This window comes from Trachurus japonicus, chromosome 18, assembly GCF_045865225.1.
Source record: "Trachurus japonicus isolate A0001 chromosome 18, Traja_1.0".
Taxonomy (NCBI): Eukaryota; Metazoa; Chordata; class Actinopteri; order Carangiformes; family Carangidae; genus Trachurus; species Trachurus japonicus.
This window is the reverse complement of record NC_140924.1, coordinates 5,890,066-5,914,859: the sequence shown is the minus strand read 5'-3', so window position 1 is coordinate 5,914,859 and position 24,794 is coordinate 5,890,066. Positions and strand designations below refer to the sequence as shown.

The 24,794-nt window shown below is 39.6% G+C and overlaps 2 protein-coding genes and 1 pseudogene across 3 annotated transcripts in view; all 3 read left to right on the top strand.

The window, feature by feature from the left end:
* LOC146968489 (uncharacterized) overlaps positions 1 to 24,794 on the top strand; it is a 90,965-nt gene that overhangs the window by 39,540 nt on the left and 26,631 nt on the right. The gene's annotated exons all lie outside the window — the stretch shown is intronic.
* Positions 4,980 to 11,392, top strand: LOC146968491 (uncharacterized; annotated as a pseudogene). The gene is made up of 2 exons (XR_015034330.1): positions 4,980 to 5,172; positions 10,224 to 11,392. The product of XR_015034330.1 is annotated as an uncharacterized LOC146968491 (transcript).
* LOC146968490 (uncharacterized) lies at positions 19,897 to 21,486 on the top strand. Its single transcript, XM_085760365.1, has 3 exons — positions 19,897 to 20,008; positions 20,175 to 21,363; positions 21,441 to 21,486. Exons 1-3 carry the CDS (start codon positions 19,897 to 19,899, stop codon positions 21,445 to 21,447), a joined length of 1,308 nt encoding a protein of 435 aa, XP_085616491.1. The 3' UTR covers positions 21,448 to 21,486.

The following is a 24,794-nucleotide window of genomic DNA, read 5'->3' as shown; positions in this document are numbered from 1 at the left end:
ACGACTGTGGAGGATCTGAACCAGCCAAGAAATCAGATCAACCTGAAGATCTTCAACCAGATACAGATGATGAGGTCTCAGAGTCGTCCTCTGAGACTGAAGACAGTGATGATGACGGGAGGGAAACCAGAACACCTGAGTCAGGTTTGAACAGTAAAGCTGTTCATGTGAGTGATGAAGAATGCAAGACTGGTAAGAAGTCTCACTGCTGCTCAGAGTGTGGGAAAACATTTGGCACAGCCTGGTTTTTGAAGACACACATGAGAGTCCACACAGGAGAGAAACCATTTGACTGTGCTACATGTGGTAAAAAATTTAGACATAAAAGTCATCTTAAAGACCATATGAGACTCCATACAGGAGAGAAACCATTTGACTGTGCTACCTGTGGTAAAAAATTTAGACATAAGGGTCATCTTAAAAACCATATGAAACTCCATACAGGAGAGAAACCATTTGAATGTGCTTTCTGTGGGAAAACATTTATGCGTAAAGGGTATCTTAAAGACCATATAAGACTCCACACAGGAGAGAAACCATTTGACTGCACTTTCTGTGGGAAATCATTTACATATAAAGGGAAACTAGAAGTCCACATGAGAATCCATACAGGGGAGAAACCATTTGACTGTGATACCTGTGGTAAAAAATTCATACGTAAAGGTCATCTTAAAGACCACATGAGACTCCATACAGGAGAGAAACCATTTGACTGCGATACCTGTGGTAAGAAATTTAAACGCAAAGGTCATCTTAAAGACCATATGAAACTCCATACAGGAGAGAAACCATTTGACTGTGATACCTGTGGTAAACAATTTACTGTTAAAATGAACCTTATTAGACATATGCAAATCCATACAAAAGAGGAGCCATTTAGCTGTCCTACCTGTGGTGAAAAATTTAGACATCGGGGGACTTTTAATATGCACTTGAGAGTCCATACAGATGACAAACCATTTAGTTGTGCTATTTGTGGACAAAGATTCGCCCAGCAGACAAATCTTTTGGTCCACACAAGAGTCCATTCAAAAGTTGAACCATTTGGTTGCAGTGTTTGTGGGGAAACATTCATGGATCTGGAGAATTTTGGGTTGCACATGAAATCCCATAAAAGAGGGAAAGTGTTGAGTTGTAATGATTGTGGGAAAATATTTTTCCGACATGAAGCTCTTAAGAACCACGTGAAAGTCCACACAGGAGAAAGCATTTGATTGTGCTACTTGTGGGAAAAAGTTTGAGGCACGAGGGAATTTAGTGTTGCACATGAAATCCCATAAACGTGATGATCTTGAAACACAAAGTCCACACAGAAGTGAGACAATTTGTTTGTAGCGTGTGTGGGAGTACACATTCGACAGCAGGGATTCTCAGAAGATAAATGAAATCCCGTTGAGGAGAGAAATCATTTGTATGTAGTCTCTGTAGGAAAAAGATTTATTTAAAAGAAATATCTTCAGACACACATGGGAAAAAACACACAGTTGCAGTTTTTGTAGCCATAAATTCTCAGATAGTTCTGCCAAGAGGAAACTTGAGTGTATGTAAACTCAGGAATGTTACTGAAGGCAGCAGCACTGTAACAGCTCTTCGCTACACAGTGAAAATGAGTTTCACTTGTAAAATATTTGTTTAATTTTGTATGATTTTAAAATTGTATAAAACAACGTGTTCATGGAATTAATGCTACAAATACATGTTACAAATCTGTTGTACATGGAAACACATGTATGTTATTGAGGCAGCATGAGGCTACCTGTGGCTGCAGAGTTGTTGGTTGAGCTGAACTGTAACAGCTTATTACAATACAATTAGAATGATTTGCATGCGTTACATTTTTATTGTTGTGGGTTGTATAAAGGATATTCATTCTTTTGTTACTAAATAAATTAAGGGTTCATTCATTTTTAAGTTTGAATGCATTTTTCTCTTAAGTTTCTTGTATGTTTTAAATTGGTAGTGGACAAAATATTATATTATATTGACGTTTTCCACCAGCAAAACGTCACGGCACTCAGCCAAGTATTAGAGTTTATGTTAACACTTGTCTATGATATGTGACGGTTAAATTAAAGAAGAGCTTTTATGTTAAATAACTGGTGGCTTCCATGTGACACGTCATGATGCAACTGGCTTCCTCTTTCTTTTTCACCCCCTCTTCTTGTTCTTCTTTACCAGGATGTTACTCTGCACTCTCCACAATTCCTAACAAGACGCTCTTAAACAGACACACATAGAAATCTATATAGGGGAAAAAACATACAGTTGCAGTTTTTGTAGCCATAGATTCTCAGATATTTCTGTCAAGAGGAAAGGTATGAGTGTACGTAAACTCAGGAATGTTACTGAAGGCAGCAGCAGTGTGTGAGGCTGCAGTTATTGAACTGTAACAACTCTTCACGACACAGTGAAAATGAGTTTCACTTGTAAAATGTGAGTTTGTATGAGTATAAAACTGTATGAAACAATGTGTTCATGGAATTAATGCTACAAATACATGTTAAACACGGTTGTACATAGAAACACGTGTATATTATTGAGACAGCATTAGGCTACCTGTGGCTGTTCATTCTGATAAGTCTCTTTCTTTATTGTACTTGGTGGAAAAATAAATTACTGAATAAATTCAGGGTTCATTCATTATTAAGTTTTAATAAATTTTTCTCAAGTTTCTTGAGAAAAAAAAACGACCCCCTCAATCTTAAGGCTTCATATTTTGATTTTCACCCATATCAATTAATCATGCAAAATTGGTAGTGGACAAAATTTTACATTTTAAACATGTAGGCCTAAGGGAGTAACGTTTCGGGCTCAAAGACCCTTCCTCAGACTAACTTTTTTTTGCTTCTTTTGCTTCTTAACCTTCTTTTGCTGGTGTGCGGATTTTTCCTTTTTTCATCATTGACCTTTTTTTGTCCAGCACCCAGCGTCAGTTTTTGGGATGTGCGTGCTTTGTCTATATTTTCAAAACACGTAGGCCTAAACACTTGTTAATGTGATGATTTAGGGTTGGATATGGAGAATGCTTGTTAAAAGCTATATTTTTTCAAAAATAATATACCCATGGGGCGTTTAGAGGGGTGCCGTATTGCTTTTCCATGAATTCCATAAATTGCCTTGCCTTGCCATAAAAAAAATATATTGAGTCTGAATTAATTAATTTAAGAAATTTTGACAGGTTCGACAATGTTCGACAATGACTTAAAGGGATAGTTCATCCAAAATTGAAATTTCACTCATTATCTACTCACCCTCATGTTGACTAAGGGCTGGGAGAAGTTTCAGAGTCCTCCGTGCCTTCTCTGAGTTACAGCGGGGCTCCGTGCAGCACTGCATGTCCATATGATGGTTGCAAATGGATACCACTTTTCTTCGTAACAAAAAGACACACCAAAAAACATCCAAAAGCCTTCATAGTGCTCGTAATGTCCGTCTTGTATTGACGCCCCGAAATGCGCTGCAAACAAGCTTGAAATATAGACTTATTTAATTTTTTTCTGAACAATTTCACATTTCGGGGCTTCAATACAAGACGGATATTACATACGAGCAGTATGGAGGTATTTGGATGTTTTTTGGTGTGTCTTTGTTATAAAGACAGTTGGTATCCATTTGCAACCATTATATTGACATGCACTGCTACGCCGAGACCCCCTGTAACTCAGAGAAGCCACGGAGGACTCTGAAACTTCTCCCAGCCCTTAGTCCACATGAGGGGGAGGAGATAATGAGATGAGAAATTTCAATTTTGGGTGAACTATCCCTTTAACGTCGTCATTGGTGAATGAAAACAGAGAGTGGCTGGAAAGTCAGCAGGGAAAACGATACCAAGAAACAATCTCCACGGAGGACTCTGAAACTTCTCCCAGCCCTTAGTCCATGTGGTAAAAAGTTAAGGTGTATAATACACTACATCCACATGAGGGAGGGGGGGGGGTGGCCCTGAAGTGCAAAACACAACGGCAAATCAGACAACAACGACAAAAGAGAAAACACAAGACAAAAAGAGAAAACACAAGACAAAAAGAGAAAATACAATGGAAAAAGAGAAAACACAACACAAAAAGAGAAAACACAACACAGAAAGAGAAAACACAACGACATTAACCAAACCGGAAAAGGTAGGTACCCTCGGGCGACATGAATCGTTGCTGATTGGACAAAAGAACTGGTCTGTGCTTTGAACCGGAAAGACAACACCGCCAGCGCGCCAGACAAGCGGGACTAGCACAGAGGCCGCTATGTGTTGCCCAAAATGTTTCGCTTTTGTGTTTTCTGATTTGTCGTTGTGTTTTCTGTTTTGTTGTTCTGTTTTCTGATTTGCCGTTGTGTTTTCTCTTTTTGTGTTGTGTTTTCTCTTTTTGTGTTGTGTTTTCTCTTTTGCCGTTGTGTTTTCTCTTTTTGTGTTGTGTTTTCTCTTTTTGTGTTGTGTTTTCTCTTTTGCCGTTGTGTTTTCTCTTTTGCCGTTGTGTTTTCTCTTTTTGTGTTGTGTTTTCTCTTTTTGCCGTTGTGTTTTCTCTTTTTGTGTTGTGTTTTCTCTTTTGCCGTTGTGTTTTCTCTTTTTGTGTTGTTTTCTCTTTTTGTGTTGTGTTTTCTCTTTTTGCCGTTGTGTTTTCTCTTTTTGTGTTGTGTTTTCTCTTTTGCCGTTGTGTTTTCTCTTTTGCTGTTGTGTTTTCTCTTTTTGCCGTTGTGTTTTCTCTTTTTGTGTTGTGTTTTCTCTTTTGAGTGAAATTAGAATTTTGGGTGAACTATTCTTTTAATGAATGACTTCTTACAATTATTTCAAGCCTCTTGAACCCCACAGAAAAGAAAGAGTGAAGAAAGACTGTCCAGTAGAGGGCAGTAACACGCCTGGACGAATCTACACTTCCGGAAACAACAACAACAAAGAAGAAGCAGAAGGAGGAAGAGGAGGAGCAATAAGCGGGTTTGGGAAACAATAGAGTCATTCGGCGGGAGCAACCGAGCGCTTGAGTAAAATGTCTCCGGTAGAGTTTCTGAGAGGATTCGTTACCGAGAGACTCACCGCCGCCTCCCAGGAAATCTTCGCGGCCGTGGACAGAGTCGTAGCCGGCTACGAGGCGGAGGCTTTGGGCTTCAGACAGGAGATCGAGCGGCAGAGGAACATGCTGGATGTTCTCCTGCAGCCTCGAGTCTTTCTCAACAAAACAGGTCGGTGATTCAGTTTTTTTTTTTTTTTTTTTAAATCCATGGACCTCTAAGTCCCGGCTTGTAGAGAAATAAGAGTATCAAATTTTATGATAAGGGTTTTGCACATTAGTTTTTAATGCAGGATTTAACCGCCAGTTGCGTTAAAACCTTCTTTTTACAGTCTATGGTTAAAACGTGGCATGACGAACACACTCAACAAGTTCTGGGCGATTCCACCAAAAGAGTGCCATTTCTGTCCCCAGCATATTAAATGTATAAAAACATGTAATAATATAATATAAATTGCATTTAATTAATAAACAAAGCACCATACACATGAATCACTGTAGAAATTAAAGATATATAATTTTTAATTACTATAAAAAGGCTTTCAAAGCACTGAAACATAGCCTTTGTTGCATGTCCCCAGAGCCAAACGCTATAGTTTACCACAATGCATTATGAATAAAATCCTTCTAAAATCTCATTTTTTTTGCATATTAGTGTGACTTTATATTATATCTACACTTATATAACATTTTTTAAATTAAAACCTAATTATATTTTGGTTAAAATTCACATTTTAGTCCCGTCCCCAGGTTTTCCATCCTACACTCTAAAAGTTTTGGAACATTCCACCAGTGACATGTTCTGCTGGAAGTGACATCATTTAGGTCTTTTGAAAGTCATGGGAAGACCAACATTAAATTCTGTAATTTATTTTTCCTGAAATTGAATGATATTGCAGCTATGTCAGGGTCCGTCACTCTTAAAACTCATTCCTGTTACCTAAATTATCTCTAGACAGTGTTTGTTGATATCAAAAGTAAAATATTCAGTTAAATCCTAAGAATGTGCTCTGTGTGCTCAAGCTATTAATATAGATGCTATTAGGCTAGATTTCACACAATTGCTGATTTTATGCTAAAAACTCATTGCTGTTACCCTAATTGCTGTTACTTTTTCTTAAAAAATGCAATTATAAAAGCAGCAATAAATTAAATAAAGTAGCCTGAGATCGACCACTACTCATTTTGAATGAGTAAATGTGTATATTAAAAAATTCTATACTGAAATGGAATGAAAAATTAAGTTTAATTTTTAAGAGTTACAATGAGCAAATGGCACTCTTTTGGCGGAATGACGAATTATAGCTGCTGCGCAGCGATGGGTCTGGTCTGGCCTATTTTTTGGCAAATTTAGGCAAATTCTGAACAACAAACAGGAGAATAGGAAGACAGAACAGTTGACCTTGTAATGTTCACTTTGCATCAGTTGAGGAGTGAACCCGTAACCTCTGGAACCAAACACCACTGTCCATCGCACTGAGCTAATTGATAAGTGGCATTTCAACAGTGGCTTCACAAATTGAGTAAGCCATTCACTGTCGTGCAGGAAGATGTAAAAAGAGGTAACATTCTGATATGTATTTGTTAAACATCTACTGTGACTCGAAGACCATCTGATATTTTGTCCGTGAAGGTTCTCAGTCATCCAGGTCAACTTATTCTTGTGGAGTTGTAGTAAAAAGAAACTGGACTTTGTTTCACCCCTCATCCAAGAGGTTTCTTCAGTTCTGAGACTAATGCCAGAAACCCAGGTATTTAAACCCAGAGTGGGTGGTCCTGTGATTGGTTTCTAGTGAAACCAAAGTCACATGACCACACCCCCCCCGAAACTGGAGGGGGGCCATGTGACTACGAGTCACGTGTCTCCAGGTGTGTATGGGGTTTAAACTTCCTGGGGAGAGCTCCCAAGACAGCATTGTAGGTGGCAGATAGACTGTGTCTTAGGCCCCCACCTCTGTTTAGAGAAGGTTTCTCTAAGTGGACATACAATCATCCTCACAATTATTCATACCCCTGGCAAATACAGGGAATTTCTTAATTTTGTCAGTCACAGATTAGAATTTCAACTCAGATTTGATATGAATAGGACATGAGGGAAACTCTGGAGCCATGACCAATTTAAGTAAAGTTACATTGTTAAAGGTGTTTATTTGAACGTGGAACAAAAATGACCATGTCCAAAATTATTCATTCCCCAGTGATACCAAGACGAAAGGCCATAGGATGTTCGAACAAACCATTCTCTTTAAGGGTCTAAAGTGTTTACAATTATTTTTCAATGTTTCTGTGAGTTTTTTGACCAGTTTTCATACCATAAAAGTTGACTTGCTTATGACATTTCAGTCATTTTCATGTCAACGCATGACTTGCTATGGCAAAGACCAGAGAGCTCAGTGAGGACACATTGGAAATGCCCAAAAAAAAAAGAAGGAAGCGATACAAGAAGGTTCCAGTGTCAATGGTGCAAAGTATCATCAAGCAGTACCAAAAATTTCAAGAAGTACCAACGATTTAAGACAGTGAAAACCCTCAAAAATCCTCAAAGGATGCGGTCACAAGTCAGTAGTGTCACCTCAGCTAGTCAGAAAAATCAAGCAAGATGTTGAAAACAATCCAAGGACTACTACCAAGGCTGTCCTGAAGGAACCGAGTGCAGGTGGTGTCACTATATTAAGGCAGACACTACAACAGACACTGCACAAAAACGTGTGGGCACAGAGATGTGGCTTTTACCTGGTGACAAATGGGCAAAGCAGTAGGGACCATGTTCCATGAACTTGCCGGCTTTGCCTTTTTATAGTCACACCACTTGGGACTATAAAATGACTACTACCAGGACTGTCCTGAAGGAACTGAGCCTTGGTGGTAGTAGTAGTAGTCACTGGGACCTTTTTGTATCCGTTTCCTTCTTTTTTGGCATTTCCACTGTGTCCTCACTTAGCACTCTGGTCTTTTGACCAGTTTTCTGACTATAAAAGTTGACTTGCTTATGACATAGTCAACTTTTATAGTCAGAAAACTGGTCAAAAAACTCCCAGATACATTGAAAATAATTGTAAACACTTTAGACCCTTAAAGAGAATGGTTTGTTCCAACTTCCATAGGCCTTTTGTCTTGGTATCACTGGGGTATGAATAATTTTGGACATGGTCATTTTTGTTCAACATTCAAATAAACAAATGTAACTTTACTTAAATAAATTGGTCATGGCTCCAGACTTTCCCTCATGTCCTATTCATATCAAATCTGAGTTGAAATATTAATCTGTGACTGACAAAATTAAGAAATACCTTGTATTTGACAGGGGTATGAATAATTTTGAGGACGATTGTAGATGGCTTCCTTCACCCCTCTCTCAAACCATCTGTCCTCCCTGTCTAAAACAAGGACATTGGTAGGGCTGGGCGATATGGCCTAAAATCAATATCACGATATATTGTTCAGTTTGCCTCGATAACGATAAATGGACGATCCCCCACGCGGATAGCATGACTCCTCTGGACCTATTTATTGCTATATATAGGCCTATATATATATATATATATTTTTTTTTTTTTGCTATAACTGCTGTATTTACAGAGGTGCCACTTTAAAACTATACACTGCCTGAAAATATGTTAAGAAAATACAAATAAAATACTTTTAGTTGTTTAGAGTTATTGAACAACTGATAAGCACACATTATTGCAGCACATGGCTACAACATTTCTTTTTGGAACAAGCTGCTCTTCCTCCTCAACCAGATGACTTACCTCAGCAGCCCCAGGCTTCAACTTTTGAACGTTTTCGCTACATTTAGTTGTGGCTGCCGCTGCTTCTTAATTATCGCCGCCAATATTTCATAATGGGGTCGGAGCAGACGCACAGTAATAATCTACCGTCACTTTGTAAACTTCTTCAAGTGCCTCGACTCGCTGGACGGCGCTGATCTGTTTATCAATAAAGAACGTCAGCGTGGTTATTTCAGCACTTAACGCCACATGTCCGTTTCTGTCTAATCTCTTGTCACTCCCTTCACGCTGGTCTGTTGACAAAATCACGTGACGGTGGCGGCCGATGCTGCACATTTTTAATCCGACATTTCAGCGAGGTGTTTTCTCATTGCTCTGGTGTGTGTGTCATGAACTCAGGTGAAAAAATAACAACAGTCTCAGTACAGACGAGCACGCTCGCCGCGCTGCTGCCGGTGTCACCGGCTCTGTCCCTTTCTGTTACAGACTGGATGGAGTGGAGTCACGTGACTACACACGCTGAACACGTAGTACGGCTCTTAAAGGGACATGCACACAGCCTACCTACACACACAGCCAAAAAAGACAAAAACGACTTTTATTTTGTTTCTTTTTTCAAAACCGAATTTACCGACCTGGGCAAAATGCACATGTCCTTGGAGTTGAGTAAATCTGGCATGGGGTTGGACATTTCTGTAAAGTTTGGTGAGTTTTCGCTCATGGGAAGTATGACTTCCTTGAAAGAAGAAGAAGAAGAATTCCTAGGAATGCAATAGTGTCCTGGCAGCTTAGCTGCCCGGACCCTAATAACAACTCACTGTTTTTCTCTTTCTTTACATTTTCTATCTCAGTCTGAAAGCTTTGATGCAGCTTAGGGCTCTTCAGGGCATTGGTTAGATTCTAATAGTCTACAATACTTTATTACTACTAGTCCTTTTTTATGGAGGTGTATATATATACCTGAAAATGCATACTGTAGCTTACACCTGCAAACTCAGAAGGAGTGAAAAAGGTCAGTCCCCCCCAGAAAAATTTTGTGATTTTAACACATAAAGTAAGCATTCTGGTGTACTCTGAGAAGAACATGAAGGGAACTCAGAACTGGTCTAGTGGGGAGCAAAAACGAACCTCATATTTTAAATCTAGGGGTCTGGACCAGCCATTCAAGGGCCCGTTTCCTCTGCTATGGGGGGGGCATGTCTGGCCATGCGCGAATGCGCTCCGCTACGTCCGCTCGGACCGCGGCCACTCGGACCAACAGGTCCGCTTGTGCCGACGTCAACAGCGGCAGGAGACCCGACGATACTTGGCGGATCACTGCCTCCAGCGAGTGACCACTGCACTAACACATGGGATTTTTTAATCAGCTAGCTATACTGTATATTGGGGGGGACATTTTGAGCATATCTGAATATTGGGGGGGATGTTCCTCTCCCTGAATGTATATGGTAATTTCGGCCTTGGTTCATGATGTGTTTCATTGTTTCTGCAGGTGATCAGCAGCTGTTGATGATAAAAGTAGAGGATCCTCCTGAGTTAACCACTAGTCTGGATGAGGAGAACCCAGAGAGTCTGCATGTTAAAGAAGAAGAGGAAGAACTACTGACCACTCCAGAGTTCCCCCTCACATGTGTTATTGTGAAGAGTGAGGATGAGGATGAGGAGGAGAAACCTCAGTCCCTACAACCTCATCAAAGACAAACTGAGGCAGAGCCTCCATCCAGCAGTTCAGCTGAACAGATGGAGGCTGATGGAGACGACTGTGGAGGATCTGAACCAGCCAGGAACTCAGATCAACCTGAAGATCTTCAACCAGATACAGATGATGAGGTCTCAGAATTGTCCTCTGAAGCTGAGGACAGTGATGATGACTGGAGAGAAACCAGAGCACCTGAGTCAGGTTTGAAGAGTAAAGCTGTTCATGTAAATGATGAAGAATGGAACACTGGTAAGAAGTCTCACCACTGCTCAGAGTGTGGGAAAACATTTAAATCCCCCTCATATTTGAAGGCACACATGAGAACCCATACAGGAGAGAGAGCATATGACTGTGCTACCTGTGGTAAAAAATTTAGACGTCATAGTCATCTTAAAGACCATATTAGAGTCCATACAGGAGAGAAACCATTTGACTGTGCTATCTGTGGTAAAAAATTTACTGTTAAAATGAACCTTAATAGACATATGCAAATCCATACAGGAGAGAGACCATATGACTGTGCTACCTGTGGTAAAAAATTTACACATCATAGTCATCTTAAAGACCATATGAGACTCCATACAGGAGAGAAACCATTTGACTGTCCTACCTGTGGTAAAAAATTTAGACATCGAGGGACTTTTAATATGCACTTGAGAGTCCATAGATGACAAACCATTTAGTTGTGCTATTTGTGGACAAAGATTCGCCCAGCAGACAAATCTTTTGGTCCACACAAGAGTCCATTCAAAAGTTGAACCATTTGGTTGCAGTGTTTGTGGGGAAACATTCATGGATCTGGAGAATTTTGGGTTGCACATGAAATCCCATAAAAGAGGGAAAGTGTTGAGTTGTAATGATTGTGGGAAAATATTTTTCCGACATGAAGCTCTTAAGAACCACGTGAAAGTCCACACAGGAGAAAGCATTTGATTGTGCTACTTGTGGGAAAAAGTTTGAGGCACGAGGGAATGTTGCACATGAAATCCCATAAACGTGATGATCGTGAAACACTAGAAAGTCCACACAGAAGTGAAACAATTTGTTTGTAGCGTGTGTGGGAGTACATATTCGACAGCAGGAATTCTCAGAAGATACATGAAATCCCGTTGAGGAGAGAAATCATTTGTATGTTGTCTCTGTAGGAAAAAGATTTATTTAAAAGAAATATCTTCAGACACACATGGGAAAAAACACACAGTTGCAGTTTTTGTAGCCATAAATTCTCAGATAGTTCTGCCAAGAGGAAACTTGAGTGTATGTAAACTCAGGAATGTTACTGAAGGCAGCAGCACTGTAACAGCTCTTCGCTACACAGTGAAAATGAGTTTCACATGTAAAATATTTGTTTAATTTTGTATGATTTTAAAATTGTATAAAACAACGTGTTCATGGAATTAATGCTACAAATACATGTTACAAATCTGTTGTACATGGAAACACATGTATGTTATTGAGGCAGCATGAGGCTACCTGTGGCTGCAGAGTTGTTGGTTGAGCTGAACTGTAACATCTTATTACAATACAATTAGAATGATTTGCATGCGTTACATTTTTATTGTTGTGGGTTGTATAAAGGATATTCATTCTTTTGTTACTAAATAAATTAAGGGTTCATTCATTTTTAAGTTTGAATGCATTTTTCTCTTAAGTTTCTTGTATGTTTTAAATTGGTAGTGGACAAAATATTATATTATATTGACGTTTTCCACCAGCAAAACCTCACGGCACTCAGCCAAGTATTAGAGTTTATGTTAACACTTGTCTATGATATGTGACGGTTAAATTAAAGAAGAGCTTTTATGTTAAATAACTGGTGGCTTCCATGTGACACGTCATGATGCAACTGGCTTCCTCTTTCTTTTTCACCCCCTCTTCTTGTTCTTCTTTACCAGGATGTTACTCTGCACTCTCCACAATTCCTAACAAGACGCTCTTAAACAGACACACATAGAAATCTATATAGGGGAAAAAACATACAGTTGCAGTTTTTGTAGCCATAGATTCTCAGATATTTCTGTCAAGAGGAAAGGTATGAGTGTACGTAAACTCAGGAATGTTACTGAAGGCAGCAGCAGTGTGTGAGGCTGCAGTTATTGAACTGTAACAACTCTTCACGACACACTGAAAATGAGTTTCACTTGTAAAATGTGAGTTTGTATGAGTATAAAACTGTATGAAACAATGTGTTCATGGAATTAATGCTACAAATACATGTTAAACACGGTTGTACATAGAAACACGTGTATATTATTGAGACAGCATTAGGCTACCTGTGGCTGTTCATTCTGATAAGTCTCTTTCTTTATTGTACTTGGTGGAAAAATAAATTACTGAATAAATTCAGGGTTCATTCATTATTAAGTTTTAATAAATTTTTCTCAAGTTTCTTGAGAAAAAAAAACGACCCCCTCAATCTTAAGGCTTCATATTTTGATTTTCACCCATATCAATTAATCATGCAAAATTGGTAGTGGACAAATTTTTACATTTTAAACATGTAGGCCTAAGGGAGTAACGTTTCGGGCTCAAAGACCCTTCCTCAGACTAACTTTTTTTTGCTTCTTTTGCTTCTTAACCTTCTTTTGCTGGTGTGCGGATTTTTCCTTTTTTCATCATTGACCTTTTTTTGTCCAGCACCCAGCGTCAGTTTTTGGGATGTGCGTGCTTTGTCTATATTTTCAAAACACGTAGGCCTAAACACTTGTTAATGTGATGATTTAGGGTTGGATATGGAGAATGCTTGTTAAAAGCTATATTTTTTCAAAAATAATATACCCATGGGGCGTTTAGAGGGGTGCCGTATTGCTTTTCCATGAATTCCATAAATTGCCTTGCCTTGCCATAAAAAAAATATATTGAGTCTGAATTAATTAATTTAAGAAATTTTGACAGGTTCGACAATGACTTAAAGGGATAGTTCATCCAAAATTGAAATTTCACTCATTATCTACTCACCCTCAAGCTGACTAAGGGCTGGGAGAAGTTTTAGAGTCCTCCGTGCCTTCTCTGAGTTACAGCGGGGCTCCGTGCAGCACTGCATGTCCATATGATGGTTGCAAATGGATACCACTTTTCTTCGTAACAAAAAGACACACCAAAAAACATCCAAAAGCCTTCATAGTGCTCGTAATGTCCGTCTTGTATTGACGCCCCGAAATGCGCTGCAAACAAGCTTGAAATATAGACTTATTTAATTTTTTTCTGAACAATTTCACATTTCGGGGCTTCAATACAAGACGGATATTACATACGAGCAGTATGGAGGTATTTGGATGTTTTTTGGTGTGTCTTTGTTATAAAGACAGTTGGTATCCATTTGCAACCATTATATTGACATGCACTGCTACGCCGAGACCCCCTGTAACTCAGAGAAGCCACGGAGGACTCTGAAACTTCTCCCAGCCCTTAGTCCATGTGGTAAAAAGTTAAGGTGTATAATACACTACATCCACATGAGGGAGGGGGGGGGGTGGCCCTGAAGTGCAAAACACAACGGCAAATCAGACAACAACGACAAAAGAGAAAACACAACACAAAAAGAGAAAACACAAGACAAAAAGAGAAAATACAATGGAAAAAGAGAAAACACAACACAAAAAGAGAAAACACAACACAGAAAGAGAAAACACAACGACATTAACCAAACCGGAAAAGGTAGGTACCCTCGGGCGACATGAATCGTTGCTGATTGGACAAAAGAACTGGTCCGTGCTTTGAACCGGAAAGACAACACCGCCAGCGCGCCAGACAAGCGGGACTAGCACAGAGGCCGCTATGTGTTGCCCAAAATGTTTCGCTTTTGTGTTTTCTGATTTGTCGTTGTGTTTTCTGTTTTGTTGTTCTGTTTTCTGATTTGCCGTTGTGTTTTCTCTTTTTGTGTTGTGTTTTCTCTTTTTGTGTTGTGTTTTCTCTTTTTGTGTTGTGTTTTCTCTTTTGCCGTTGTGTTTTCTCTTTTGCCGTTGTGTTTTCTCTTTTTGTGTTGTGTTTTCTCTTTTTGCCGTTGTGTTTTCTCTTTTTGTGTTGTGTTTTCTCTTTTGCCGTTGTGTTTTCTCTTTTTGTGTTGTTTTCTCTTTTTGTGTTGTGTTTTCTCTTTTTGCCGTTGTGTTTTCTCTTTTTGTGTTGTGTTTTCTCTTTTGCCGTTGTGTTTTCTCTTTTGCTGTTGTGTTTTCTCTTTTTGCCGTTGTGTTTTCTCTTTTTGTGTTGTGTTTTCTCTTTTTGCCGTTGCGTAATGAGTGAAATTTGAATTTTGGGTGAACTATTCTTTTAATGAATGACTGAATAATTCTTACAATTATTTCAAGCCTCTTGAACCCCACAGAAAAGAAAGAGTGAAGAAAGACTGTCCAGTAGAGGGCAGTAACACGCCTGGACGAGTCTACACTTCCGGAAACAACAACAACAAAGAAGAAGCAGAAGGAGGAAGAGGAGGAGCAATAAGCGGGTTTGGGAAACAATAGAGTGATTCGGCGGGAGCAACCGAGTGTTTGAGTAAAATGTCTCCGGTAGAGTTTCTGAGAGGATTCGTTACCGAGAGACTCACCGCCGCCTCCCAGGAAATCTTCGCGGCCGTGGACAAAGTCGTAGCCGGCTACGAGGCGGAGGCTTTGGGCTTCAGACAGGAGATCGAGCGGCAGAGGAACATGCTGGATGTTCTCCTGCAGCCTCGAGTCGTTCTCAACAAAACAGGTCGGTGATTCAGTTTTTTTTTTTTTTTTTTAAATCCATGGACCTCAAAGTCCCGGCTTGTGGAAAAATAAGAGTATCAAATTTTATGATAAGGGTTTTGCACATTAGTTTTTAATGCAGGATTTAACCGCCAGTTGCGTTAAAACCTTCTTTTTACAGTCTATGGTTAAAACGTGGCATGACGAACACACTCAACAAGTTCTACGGGCGATTCCACCAAAAGAGTGCAATTTCTGTCCCCAGCATATTAAATGTATAAAAACATGTAATAATATAATATAAATTGCATTTAATTAATAAACAAAGCACCATACACATGAATCACTGTAGAAATTAAAGATATATAATTTTTAATTACTATAAAAAGGCTTTCAAAGCACTGAAACATAGCCTTTGTTGCATGTCCCCAGAGCCAAACGCTATAGTTTACCACAATGCATTATGAATAAAATCCTTCTAAAATCTCATTTTTTTTGCATATTAGTGTGACTTTATATTATATCTACACTTATATAACATTTTTTAAATTAAAACCTAATTATATTTTGGTTAAAATTCACATTTTAGTCCCGTCCCCAGGTTTTCCATCCTACACTCTAAAAGTTTTGGAACATTCCACCAGTGACATGTTCTGCTGGAAGTGACATCATTTAGGTCTTTTGAAAGTCATGGGAAGACCAACATTAAATTCTGTAATTTATTTTTCCTGAAATTGAATGATATTGTAGCTATGTCAGGGTCCGTCACTCTTAAAACTCATTCCTGTTACCTAAATTATCTCTAGACAGTGTTTGTTGATATCAAAAGTAAAATATTCAGTTAAATCCTAAGAATGTGCTCTGTGTGCTCAAGCTATTAGTATAGATGCTATTAGGCTAGATTTCACACAATTGCTGATTTTATGCTAAAAACTCATTGCTGTTACCCTAATTGCTGTTACTTTTTCTTAAAAAATGCAATTATAAAAGCAGCAATAAATTAAATAAAGTAGCCTGAGATCGACCACTACTCATTTTGAATGAGTAAATGTGTATATTAAAAAATTCTATACTGAAATGGAATGAAAAATTAAGTTTAATTTTTAAGAGTTACAATGAGCAAATGGCACTCTTTTGGCGGAATGACGAATTATAGCTGCTGCGCAGCGATGGGTCTGGTCTGGCCTATTTTTTGGCAAATTTAGGCAAATTCTGAACAACAAACAGGAGAATAGGAAGACAGAACAGTTGACCTTGTAATGTTCACTTTGCATCAGTTGAGGAGTGAACCCGTAACCTCTGGAACCAAACACCACTGTCCATCGCACTGAGCTAATTGATAAGTGGCATTTCAACAGTGGCTTCACAAATTGAGTAAGCCATTCACTGTCGTGCAGGAAGATGTAAAAAGAGGTAACATTCTGATATGTATTTGTTAAACATCTACTGTGACTCGAAGACCATCTGATATTTTGTCCGTGAAGGTTCTCAGTCATCCAGGTCAACTTATTCTTGTGGAGTTGTAGTAAAAAGAAACTGGACTTTGTTTCACCCCTCATCCAAGAGGTTTCTTCAGTTCTGAGACTAATGCCAGAAACCCAGGTATTTAAACCCAGAGTGGGTGGTCCTGTGATTGGTTTCTAGTGAAACCAAAGTCACATGACCACACCCCCCCGAAACTGGAGGGGGGTCATGTGACTACGAGTCACGTGTCTCCAGGTGTGTATGGGGTTTAAACTTCCTGGGGAGAGCTCCCAAGACAGCATTGTAGGTGGCAGATAGACTGTGTCTTAGGCCCCCACCTCTGTTTAGAGAAGGTTTCTCTAAGTGGACATACAATCATCCTCACAATTATTCATACCCCTGGCAAATACAGGGAATTTCTTAATTTTGTCAGTCACAGATTAGAATTTCAACTCAGATTTGATATGAATAGGACATGAGGGAAACTCTGGAGCCATGACCAATTTAAGTAAAGTTACATTGTTAAAGGTGTTTATTTGAACGTGGAACAAAAATGACCATGTCCAAAATTATTCATTCCCCAGTGATACCAAGACGAAAGGCCATAGGATGTTCGAACAAACCATTCTCTTTAAGGGTCTAAAGTGTTTACAATTATTTTTCAATGTTTCTGTGAGTTTTTTGACCAGTTTTCATACCATAAAAGTTGACTTGCTTATGACATTTCAGTCATTTTCATGTCAACGCATGACTTGCTATGGCAAAGACCAGAGAGCTCAGTGAGGACACATTGGAAATGCCCAAAAAAAAAAGAAGGAAGCGATACAAGAAGGTTCCAGTGTCAATGGTGCAAAGTATCATCAAGCAGTACCAAAAATTTCAAGAAGTACCAACGATTTAAGACAGTGAAAACCCTCAAAAATCCTCAAAGGATGCGGTCACAAGTCAGTAGTGTCACCTCAGCTAGTCAGAAAAATCAAGCAAGATGTTGAAAACAATCCAAGGACTACTACCAAGGCTGTCCTGAAGGAACCGAGTGCAGGTGGTGTCACTATATCAAGACAGACACTACAACAGACACTGCACAAAAACGTGTGGGCACAGAGATGTGGCTTTTACCTGGTGACAAATGGGCAAAGCAGTAGGGACCATGTTCCATGAACTTGCCGGCTTTGCCTTTTTATAGTCACACCACTTGGGACTATAAAATGACTACTACCAGGACTGTCCTGAAGGAACTGAGCCTTGGTGGTAGTAGTAGTAGTCACTGGGACCTTTTTGTATCCGTTTCCTTCTTTTTTGGCATTTCCACTGTGTCCTCACTTAGCACTCTGGTCTTTTGACCAGTTTTCTGACTATAAAAGTTGACTTGCTTATGACATAGTCAACTTTTATAGTCAGAAAACTGGTCAAAAAACTCCCAGATACATTGAAAATAATTGTAAACACTTTAGACCCTTAAAGAGAATGGTTTGTTCCAACTTCCATAGGCCTTTTGTCTTGGTATCACTGGGGTATGAATAATTTTGGACATGGTCATTTTTGTTCAACATTCAAATAAACAAATGTAACTTTACTTAAATAAATTGGTCATGGCTCCAGACTTTCCCTCATGTCCTATTCATATCAAATCTGAGTTGAAATATTAATCTGTGACTGACAAAATTAAGAAATACCTTGTATTTGACAGGGGTATGAATAATTTTGAGGACGATTGTAGATGGCTTCCTTCACCCCTCTCTCAAACCATCTGTCCTCCCTGTCTAAAACAAGGACATTGGTAGGGCTGGGCGATATGGCCTAAAATCAATATCACGATATATTGTTCAGTTTGCCTCGATAACGATAAATGGACGATCCCCCACGCGGATAGCATGACTCCTCTGGACCTATTTATTGCTATATATAGGCCTATATATATATATATATATATATTTTTTTTTTGCTATAACTGCTGCATTTACAGAGGTGCCACTTTAAAACTATACACTGCCTGAAAATATGTTAAGAAAATACAAATAAAATACTTTTAGTTGTTTAGAGTTATTGAACAACTGATAAGCACACATTATTGCAGCACACATGGCTACAACATTTCTTTTTGGAACAAGCTGCTCTTCCTCCTCAACCAGATGACTACCTCAGCAGCCCCAGGCTTCAACTTTTGAACGTTTTCGCTACATTTAGTTGTGGCTGCCGCTGCTTCTTTATTATCGCCGCCAATATTTCATAATGGGGTCGGAGCAGACGCACAGTAATAATCTACCGTCACTTTGTAAACTTCTTCAAGTGCCTCGACTCGCTGGACGGCGCTGATCTGTTTATCAATAAAGAACGTCAGCGTGGTTATTTCAGCACTTAACGCCACATGTCCGTTTCTGTCTAATCTCTTGTCACTCCCTTCACGCTGGTCTGTTGACAAAATCACGTGACGGTGGCGGCCGACGCTGCACGTTTTTAATCCGACATTTCAGCGAGGTGTTTTCTCATTGCTCTGGTGTGTGTGTCATGAACTCAGGTGAAAAAATAACAACAGTCTCAGTACAGACGAGCACGCTCGCCGCGCTGCTGCCGGTGTGTCACCGGCTCTGTCCCTTTCTGTTACAGACTGGATGGAGTGGAGTCACGTGACTACACACGCTGAACACGTAGTACGGCTCTTAAAGGGACATGCACACAGCCTACCTACACACACAGCCAAAAAAGACAAAAACGACTTTTATTTTGTTTCTTTTTTCAAAACCGAATTTACCGACCTGGGCAAAATGCACATGTCCTTGGAGTTGAGTAAATCTGGCATGGGGTTGGACATTTCTGTAAAGTTTGGTGAGTTTTCGCTCATGGGAAGTATGACTTCCTTGAAAGAAGAAGAAGAAGAATTCCTAGGAATGCAATAGTGTCCTGGCAGCTTAGCTGCCCGGACCCTAATAACAACTCACTGTTTTTCTCTTTCTTTACATTTTCTATCTCAGTCTGAAAGCTTTGATGCAGCTTAGGGCTCTTCAGGGCATTGGTTAGATTCTAATAGTCTACAATACTTTATTACTACTAGTCCTTTTTTATGGAGGTGTATATATATACCTGAAAATGCATACTGTAGCTTACACCTGCAAACTCAGAAGGAGTGAAAAAGGTCAGTCCCCCCCAGAAAAATTTTGTGATTTTAACACATAAAGTAAGCATTCTGGTGTACTCTGAGAAGAACATGAAGGGAACTCAGAACTGGTCTAGTGGGGAGCAAAAACGAACCTCATATTTTAAATCTAGGGGTCTGGACCAGCCATTCAAGGGCCCGTTTCCTCTGCTATGGGGGGGGCATGTCCGGCCATGCGCGAATGCGCTCCGCTACGTCCGCTTGGACCGCGGCCACTCGGACCAACAGGTCCGCTTGTGCCGACGTCAACAGCGGCAGGAGACCCGACGATACTTGGCGGATCACTGCCTCCAGCGAGTGACCACTGCACTAACACATGGGATTTTTTAATCAGCTAGCTATACTGTATATTGGGGGGGACATTTTGAGCATATCTGAATATTGGGGGGGATGTTCCTCTCCCTGAATGTATATGGTAATTTCGGCCTTGGTTCATGATGTGTTTCATTGTTTCTGCAGGTGATCAGCAGCTGTTGATGATAAAAGTAGAGGATCCTCCTGAGTTAACCACTAGTCTGGATGAGGAGAACCCAGAGAGTCTGCATGTTAAAGAAGAAGAGGAAGAACTACTGACCACTCCAGAGTTCCCCCTCACATGTGTTATTGTGAAGAGTGAGGATGAGGATGAGGAGGAGAAACCTCAGTCCCTACAACCTCATCAAAGACAAACTGAGGCAGAGCCTCCATCCAGCAGCTCAGCTGAACAGATGGAGGCTGATGGAGACGACTGTGGAGGATCTGAACCAGCCAGGAACTCAGATCAACCTGAAGATCTTCAACCAGATACAGATGATGAGGTCTCAGAATTGTCCTCTGAAGCTGAGGACAGTGATGATGACTGGAGAGGAACCAGAGCACCTGAGTCAGGTTTGAAGAGTAAAGCTGTTCATGTAAATGATGAAGAATGGAACACTGGTAAGAAGTCTCACCACTGCTCAGAGTGTGGGAAAACATTTAAATCCCCCTCATATTTGAAGGCACACATGAGAACCCATACAGGAGAGAGACCATATGACTGTGCTACCTGTGGTAAAAAATTTAGACGTCATAGTCATCTTAAAGACCATATTAGAGTCCATACAGGAGAGAAACCATTTGACTGTGCTATCTGTGGTAAAAAATTTACTGTTAAAATGAACCTTAATAGACATATGCATATCCATACAGGAGAGAGACCATATGACTGTGCTACCTGTGGTAAAAAATTTGGACATCTTAGTCATCTTAAAGACCACATGAGACTCCATACAGGAGAGAAACCATTTGACTGCGATACCTGTGGTAAGAAATTTAAACGCAAAGGTCATCTTAAAGACCATATGAAACTCCATACAGGAGAGAAACCATTTGACTGTGATACCTGTGGTAAACAATTTACTGTTAAAATGAACCTTATTAGACATATGCAAATCCATACAAAAGAGGAGCCATTTAGCTGTCCTACCTGTGGTGAAAAATTTAGACATCGGGGGACTTTTAATATGCACTTGAGAGTCCATACAGATGACAAACCATTTAGTTGTGCTATTTGTGGACAAAGATTCGCCCAGCAGACAAATCTTTTGGTCCACACAAGAGTCCATTCAAAAGTTGAACCATTTGGTTGCAGTGTTTGTGGGGAAACATTCATGGATCTGGAGAATTTTGGGTTGCACATGAAATCCCATAAAAGAGGGAAAGTGTTGAGTTGTAATGATTGTGGGAAAATATTTTTCCGACATGAAGCTCTTAAGAACCACGTGAAAGTCCACACAGGAGAAAGCATTTGATTGTGCTACTTGTGGGAAAAAGTTTGAGGCACGAGGGAATTTAGTGTTGCACATGAAATCCCATAAACGTGATGATCGTGAAACACTAGAAAGTCCACACAGAAGTGAGACAATTTGTTTGTAGCGTGTGTGGGAGTACATATTCGACAGCAGGGATTCTCAGAAGATACATGAAATCCCGTTGAGGAGAGAAATCATTTGTATGTAGTCTCTGTAGGAAAAAGATTTATTTAAAAGAAATATCTTCAGACACACATGGGAAAAAACACACAGTTGCAGTTTTTGTAGCCATAAATTCTCAGATAGTTCTGCCAAGAGGAAACTTGAGTGTATGTAAACTCAGGAATGTTACTGAAGGCAGCAGCACTGTAACAGCTCTTCGCTACACAGTGAAAATGAGTTTCACTTAGGGCTGGGCGATAAAACGATAACGATATATATCGCAATATAACTTTACTCAATAGCAATATGAAACGTGGTCGATAGAAAGTCGATAGGTTTCATTCATTCATGTTTTGAAACAGCCAATGAAAACGAGAGTTGCGCCGCGCTGAACCACTGGCTGAGCCAACCAGGTTAGATTGACACGGCACAGGAGGACTGTACACAGCACAACAACACGTGGTAATGTTTGGGCTGCTGCAGCCTGGCGTCAGCAGCGGGGCATCGCCAGTAAAAAAGAGAGAGAGAATGAGTGTTGCCTCGAAAGAAAAAATGGAGGAGAACTAGGACGAGTGACCGCGAAAAGACGTGGTACGTCATGTTTACATTAACCCCGATTGATTGAACTCTAATATAGTAGGTGTAAACAACCCTAAACTTTAACCACGGAGACAGCAGACAGTCGGAGCGGCTCGCCGTCACACATCAAAGGGAACGCTGTCACGGTGTGGCTGCTGCTGCCGCCGCTGCTGCTCCTCACCACAGCGACACTGTTCAGCTGTGCCGACCTAAACACTGGCCACTTGCGAAACAAGCGCTAACCGCGGCGATTTCTCTTCCTTTTTCTTTTTCAGCCGGGTTTAGGCTGAGAATGATCGCTAATTAGACGGGTCACGTCAGGTCCGGGTTTTAATTTTCATGTCCGTTTATAACTGTAGCAGCAGCAGAGAGATGGAGCAGCTCCTGTATGGGGAGCCTGGCTCTAGTCTGACCTAACTCCTGTCTGATGTAATGTTAAAGAACGCCTGAACAGCGGAGTGATAATGTCTGTAAAAAGACCCAGTGCTGTTGTACTGTATATCAGCACTCCTGTATGTCTCTTGTCCATTCAAATTATTTGGTTGAAACTAACTGTATATAATACCAGTTTTATTTATCTGAAACTGTTATTAGGCTACTCATTGCTTTTATATGTTAATCATTACATCTGAAATGTTCAATGTTTGACGAAAAATAAATATTTAAATCAGAAATAACCTTCTGATATCTTCAAATCTCACTTGTGAGTATGATGGAACATTTAGGCTTGACAAAAACAGTGACTTGAGTCCTATCGTGATATATATCGATATCGACTGATATGAAAAAAATTATCGCGATAGGATTTTTTCTCATATCGCCCAGCCCTAGTTTCACTTGTAAAATATTTGTTTAATTTTGTATGATTTTAAAATTGTATAAAACAACGTGTTCATGGAATTAATGCTACAAATACATGTTACAAATCTGTTGTACTTGGAAACACATGTATGTTATTGAGGCAGCATGAGGCTACCTGTGGCTGCAGAGTTGTTGGTTGAGCTGAACTGTAACGGCTTATTACAATACAATTAGAATGATTTGCATGCGTTACATTTTTATTGTTGTGGGTTGTATAAAGGATATTCATTCTTTTGTTTCTAAATAAATTAAGGGTTCATTCATTTTTAAGTTTGAATGCATTTTTCTCTTAAGTTTCTTGTATGTTTTAAATTGGTAGTGGACAAAATATTATATTATATTGACGTTTTCCACCAGCAAAACCTCACGGCACTCAGCCAAGTATCAGAGTTCATGTTAACACTTGTCTATGATATGTGACGGTTAAATTAAAGAAGAGCTTTTATGTTAAATAACTGGTGGCTTCCATGTGACACGTCATGATGCAACTGGCTTCCTCTTTCTTTTTCACCCCCTCTTCTTGTTCTTCTTTACCAGGATGTTACTCTGCACTCTCCACAATTCCTAACAAGACGCTCTTAAACAGACACACATAGAAATCTATATAGGGGAAAAAACATACAGTTGCAGTTTTTGTAGCCATAGATTCTCAGATATTTCTGTCAAGAGGAAAGATTTGAGTGTACGTAAACTCAGGAATGTTACTGAAGGCAGCAGCAGTGTGTGAGGCTGCAGTTATTGAACTGTAACAACTCTTCGCGACACAGTGAAAATGAGTTTCACTTGTAAAATGTGAGTTTGTATGAGTATAAAACTGTATGAAACAATGTGTTCATGGAATTAATGCTACAAATACATGTTAAACACGGTTGTACATAGAAACACGTGTATATTATTGAGGCAGCATTAGGCTACCTGTGGCTGTTCATTCTGATAAGTCTCTTTCTTAATTGTACTTGGTGGAAAAATAAATTACTGAATAAATTCAGGGTTCATTCATTATTAAGTTTGAATAAATTTTTCTCAAGTTTCTTGAGAAAAAAAAACGACCCCCTCAATCTTAAGGCTTCATATTTTGATTTTCACCCATATCAATTAATCATGCAAAATTGGTAGTGGACAAAATTTTACATTTTAAACATGTAGGCCTAAGGGAGTAACGTTTCGGGCTCAAAGACCCTTCCTCAGACTAACTTTTTTTTGCTTCTTTTGCTTCTTAACCTTCTTTTGCTGGTGTGCGGATTTTTCCTTTTTTCATCATTGACCTTTTTTTGTCCAGCACCCAGCGTCAGTTTTTGGGATGTGCGTGCTTTGGCTATATTTTCAAAACACGTAGGCCTAAACACTTGTTAATGTGATGATTTAGGGTTGGATATGGAGAATGCTTGTTAAAAGCTATATTTTTTCAAAAATAATATACCCATGGGGCGTTTAGAGGGGTGCCGTATTGCTTTTCCATGAATTCCATAAATTGCCTTGCCTTGCCTTGCCATAAAAAAAATATATTGAGTCTGAATTAATTAATTTAAGAAATTTTGACAGGTTCGACAATGTTCGACAATGACTTAAAGGGATAGTTCATCCAAAATTGAAATTTCACTCATTATCTACTCACCCTCATGTTGACTAAGGGCTGGGAGAAGTTTCAGAGTCCTCCGTGCCTTCTCTGAGTTACAGCGGGGCTCCGTGCAGCACTGCATGTCCATAT